Genomic DNA, 5,480 nt, shown 5'->3' with positions numbered 1-5,480 from the left:
ATTGATAGCTGAAGAAAGAGCATTCCACAGAAGAAAAGCTCAAGGGACAAAAGGTGAGCATGCCTCCTTTGTGAAAGGAGTTGAAGGAAGCACAGCACATGAAGGGGGAATGCTGGAGGAGTTTGGAGTTATTGATGTGTGCATGTGTGTGTAGGGCTTTGCTCGACACTGCAAAGACTTGAATTTCATTTAGAATGATTAGATGCACTTTCACCATGTGACATAAATGATTTATATTTTAGAAGACTCACTGTAGCAGCTATGAAAATAGACTCAAGGGATTCAAGGCCAAATACTGGCAGACAATATAGGAGGTTGTGATAATCCAGTGAGAGAGAAAGTTGGCTTTGATCAGTGGTAAGCAAAAGATATGGAGAAGCCCTGAATGTAGAAACACAATTTTCTGATGGTTTAAATCTGTGAAAAAAGGAAATATATAAAAATTGCTTCAAAGAATTGTGGGCTGAACAAACTAAAGACTAAGGAACATTTCAGGATCCTACTACCTCTCTTTGTTAAAATACATATAAATTATCTTTTAGGTATGGATCAATTCAAGTCTCAGAGCTAATTTTCTGAATCCTTTTGGTCCTATACACATATGCATAATTATGTAGATATTACACACACACACACACATATATATTATATATATATATATATATATATATATATATATATATATATATATAGAGAGAGAGAGAGAGAGAGAGAGAGAGAGAGAGAAATGGAGTCCATTGCTATATGGTTACTGACTGTTGCAGTATTTCCCAATAGTTCTATGACACAAAACAGTTCTGTTTCTTGATATGAATACATACCATTATAGAAGTGTAGTCTAATTCTATGAACTATCAGAGATCTGATCATTTTTGTCATGGGAATATCTTGTACGTCTGAAGGCATATATTGCCAAACTCTTAGAATTGCAAAAGACTCAGCTGACTGCAGGAAAAGAATTCAGAGGTAAAGACATGCCACTAAATCTCAGACTTTCTCTGTTGTTCTCAGGTGACCGTGCACGAGCAAGTCATGGGAATATGGTTGAACCACTCATTTGTGGACGGCTTCATCCTTTTGGGGATCTTTTCTCACAGCCAGATCGATGTGGTCCTCTTCTCTGCAGTTATGGTGGTCTTCACAGTGGCCTTAAGTGGGAATGTTCTCCTCATCATCCTCATCTGCACAGATCCTCGACTTCATACACCTATGTACTTATTCCTTAGTCAACTCTCCCTTATGGATCTCATGTTAGTGTGTAATATCGTGCCAGCGATGGCTGCCAATTACCTGTCTGGCAGAAAGTATATTTCCTTTGTGGGTTGTGGCATACAAATTGGATTTTTTGTGTCTCTTGTTGGATCTGAAGGACTTTTACTGGGACTCATGGCTTATGATCGGTATGTGGCCATTAACCACCCACTTCACTATCCCATCCTCATGAGTAAGAGGGTCTGTCTGCAAATTGTTGGGAGCTCCTGGGCTTTTGGGATACTAGATGGAATAATTCAGATGGTGGCAGCCCTGAGTTTACCCTACTGTGGCTCAAGGAATGTGGATCACTTCTTCTGTGAGGTGCCAGCTTTATTGAAACTGGCCTGTGTAGATACATCCCTGTTTGACACCCTGCTTTTTGCTTGCTGTGTCTTCATGTTGCTTCTTCCATTCTCCATCATTGTGGCCTCCTATGCAAATATCCTGTGGGCTGTACTCCATATGCATTCTGCTCAGGCCCGCAAAAAGGCTTTGGCCACCTGCTCTTCCCATCTGACAACTGTCTCTCTCTTCTATGGGGCAGCCATGTTTATCTACTTAAGGCCTCGGCGCTACCGAACCCCTAGCCATGACAAGGTGGTCTCGATCTTCTACACAGTACTGACTCCTATGCTCAATCCTCTTATTTATAGCTTGAGGAACCAGGAAGTTATGGGCGCAATGAGGAAGGGGCTAAATAATTGCCGAATTGGCAACCAGCACTAAATAGCCAAGTTTGGAATCTGGCTCACTCTTGACTGGATAACACTGGTAAGTTACACTTTCAGAGTGTATGTTTCCCACATTTGTTCTACATCATAGGGATTTTGTAAGAATCACACATGTAGGGCCCGGCGGCGTGGCCTAGCGGCTAAAGTCCTCGCCTTGAATGCCCCGGGATCCCATATGGGCGCTGGTTCTAATCCCGGCAGCTCCACTTCCCATCCAGCTCCCTGCTTGTGGCCTGGGAAAGCAGTTGAGGACGGCCCAATGCATTGGGACCCTGCACCCACGTGGGAGACCTGGAAGAGGTTCCTGGTTCCCGGCATCAGATTGGCGTACACCAGCCCGTTGCGGCTCACTTGGGGAGTGAATCATTGGATGGAAGATCTTCCTCTTTGTCTCTCCTCCTCTCTGTATATCCGGCTTTCCAATAATAATAATAAAAAAAAATCTTTAAAAAAAAAAAAAAAAGAATCACACATGTAAACAAATCTACAGCCCTGGGCCCGGAGGCGTGGCCTAGTGGCTAAAGTCCTCACCCTGAACGCGCCAGGATCCCATATGGGCGCTGGTTCTAATCCTGGCAGCTCCACTTCCCATCCAGCTCCCTGCTTGTGGCCTGGGAAAGCAGTTGAGGACAGCCCAAGGCCTTGGGACCCTGCACCCGCATGGGAGACCCGGAGGAGGTTCCAGGTTCCCGGCTTCGGATCAACGCAGCACCGGCCGTTGCGGCCACTTGGGGAGTGAATCATCGGATGGAAGATCTTCCTCTCTGTCTCTCCTCCTCTATGTATATCCGCCTTTCCAATAAAAATAAATAAATAAAAAAAACTAAAAAAAACCAAAAACAAATCTACAGCCCTATGAAGAGGCAATACTTTTCTATTGTTATTATTATTATTGACTATTTATAAAATCCTTGAACTAAATTAGTTCTATTAATTCTTTGCAATTTTTTCAAGTGATTACTATGTACTGCACACAGTTACATTCCCTTTATGTAAATCTATATTATTAAATTGATCCAATGTCATAATTATGGATATTTTAAGTGGCATCTTTTCAGATGGCAGAAATTCAGTTGGATAATTCTTAACCTTCTGTATTCCACTAGAGACTTTATAAGTCACCGTTAAGAAGTAAAAATAATAATTTTCAACATGGCTGAAGAGAGAGGCTGAAGAAAGCATTTACATCCTCCTTCACTGAGAAGATGAAAAGCAGTGACATCTTGACATAAATACCCAAGGCAATGTGACTGAATGCAGTAAGGAGAAGTGGGAATATAAGATACTAAGCCCAAGGATAGCAGCACGGAGAAACAAAATCAACGGAATCTTGAGCTCTGTGACCAGGGAGATTCCTATTTCAGATGAAAGGTTGGGCAGGAGGTCTTCAGTAGAGTCCACTGGCATGGACACCTTCTGTGGGCAATCCTGACTAGGGAGGAATCTGGTCACCACAGACAAGAAACAAGGAGAGCTCCCTGGAAAACTCATGGCTTCTTTGCTTCAGAAAAGAAACTCTGTCTACTCACTGCACCCAGTCCTCAGAGCACTGTCTATGGCCACTTGGTGACGTCTTACAAAAGGATCCACAGTTGGAATCCACAGTGCACTAGGAGACAGAAGCCTTGTACTATCTTTTTTTGCAGGGGCCAAATGGACATTACTGAACTTTAGCAAAGATAACTGAGCCTCACAGGTTCAACTGAACCCAACAGAGTTTGGGAAACTCATACTCTAATTTATATAGTACTCTGTACCACTGGGATTGGTTGAGGGGAGGGAAACTGGGATACAGAGCCATCAAGATTCATAAAGCAAATGCTCCTGTTCCTTCAGACATGGGAATCGTTCTCTACTACACTACTCCGCTCTACCAAATTTACACTTATTACTGTTTATATCCCTCGTTATTGCCTAAACTTGTATAATCTGGATTGAGGTTCCTGTGGTTATGCCCAGTCTTCCTGTTGACGCTCAAGCTTTCTACTCACTAGGGATGATTCTTGCAGTAGGGTCTGATCATGTAATAGAGAGTATGATCATGATCTAGGCAGTGCATATGTTTTGGAGGGTGAACACAACTGAGATAGTTCACTTGCTTTGAAAGCTGAATCCAGTCTGTTTTAAACAGCAGCATAATAAGAGGTTTACAGGTTGAGTTGCATGCCCATCAGATCCTACTATGGACAATGGATTTTGTTTCTGTACCTGGACCACCTCAGGCACCAGTATGGGTGCTTTCTTTCCCTGTAACAATCTGCCCAGTCTTTCTATGCCTAAAAAGTAAAGATGCTAAACATTTGGTTGCTTTCTCAGGGTTCTGCCAAAGCTGTCTACCTAGTCAGCACACAGCTTGCATGCTCAGCTCTTTACCTGGGTTTGCCATGCTATATCCAGCACAGCACACTATTTACTAGTTAGGAACTGTGGCCTGCGTTTCTTGCTGAGGGGGGGTCTTGTCATATAGTTCTACATCCCACCCAGGCCCAGTGTAGGGCTTAGGAATCCAGTCATTCCAATGGAAGGTGTAGGTCTCTACACCTTTCCAAATTAGTGCCAGGAGTTTCTTTCAAGTCTCCCATGCGGGTTCAGGGTTCTGAGGTTTGGACCATCTTCCTCTGCTTTCCCAGGCTAAAGCAATGAGTTTGAGGCGGAAGTAGAGCACCTTGAACATGAACCAGCACCCGTATCAGATGCTGGCATTCACAGACTAAGGATTTGCTAGTTGAGCAATGATATTACTACGAAAGCCGGTTTCTAAAATAAGTTTCATTTATTTTTTATTGGAAAGGCAGATTTTGAGAGAAAAGGAGAAACAGAGAGAAAGCTCTTTCAACCACTGGTTCACCCCCCAAGTGGTCGCAATGGCTGGAGCTAAGCTGATATGAAGCCAAGAGCCAGGAGCTTTTTCTGGTTCTCCCAAGCAGGTGTAGGGTACCAAGGCTTTGGGACATCCTCTACTGCTTTTCCAGGCCACAAGCATGGAGCTGAATTGGAAGTGAAACATTTGGGACATGAACTGGTGCCCGTATGGGATTCTGGCAGTTTCAAGGTGAGGATTTAGGCACTAGACCATCACACCAGTTTCACAGTTTTTTTTTTAAAGGAACATATTCAACTGCCTGATAGACATATGAAAAATTACTCAGGGGAGAATCCAAATGGCAAAATAGGATAAGGGCACATTTAAACAAATGGAGAATCATATGCAGAGGTAAAGCAGAGAGGGCATGTTCCAGGAAATAGGAAAGGACAGACCGACAGAAGAGGGGCACTTGGAGATGGCAGATAAAGGAAAGCAGAGGAGACAACAATGTGATGTTTCAGTGACTAGAGACCTCATTGGCGGTCAGTGAATAGTGATTTGAGCTTCATCGGGGTCAGGAGCTCCACCAACAGCCAGTGGGAAGGGGAGGTCACCAGGAGCTCAGGAGGTGGATCCAGGGAAAGAACTGCCCATCCTGTTGATTTAACTTGACTGGAAAAATATTGACT

General features: G+C 43.5%; 1 protein-coding gene across 1 annotated transcript; it reads left to right on the top strand.

Moving 5' to 3' along the window:
- Positions 1–1,032: 1,032 nt before the first annotated feature.
- Positions 1,033–1,980, top strand: LOC101535015 (olfactory receptor 2V1). The gene has a single exon (XM_004599788.2). The coding sequence runs from the start codon at positions 1,033–1,035 to the stop codon at positions 1,978–1,980; it is 948 nt and encodes a 315-aa protein (XP_004599845.2).
- Positions 1,981–5,480: the final 3,500 nt, after the last annotated feature.

This window comes from Ochotona princeps, chromosome 28, assembly GCF_030435755.1.
Source record: "Ochotona princeps isolate mOchPri1 chromosome 28, mOchPri1.hap1, whole genome shotgun sequence".
NCBI lineage: Eukaryota > Metazoa > Chordata > Mammalia > Lagomorpha > Ochotonidae > Ochotona > Ochotona princeps.
Note: the sequence above shows the minus strand (reverse complement) of the source record. Positions and strands in the feature narration are given on the sequence as shown.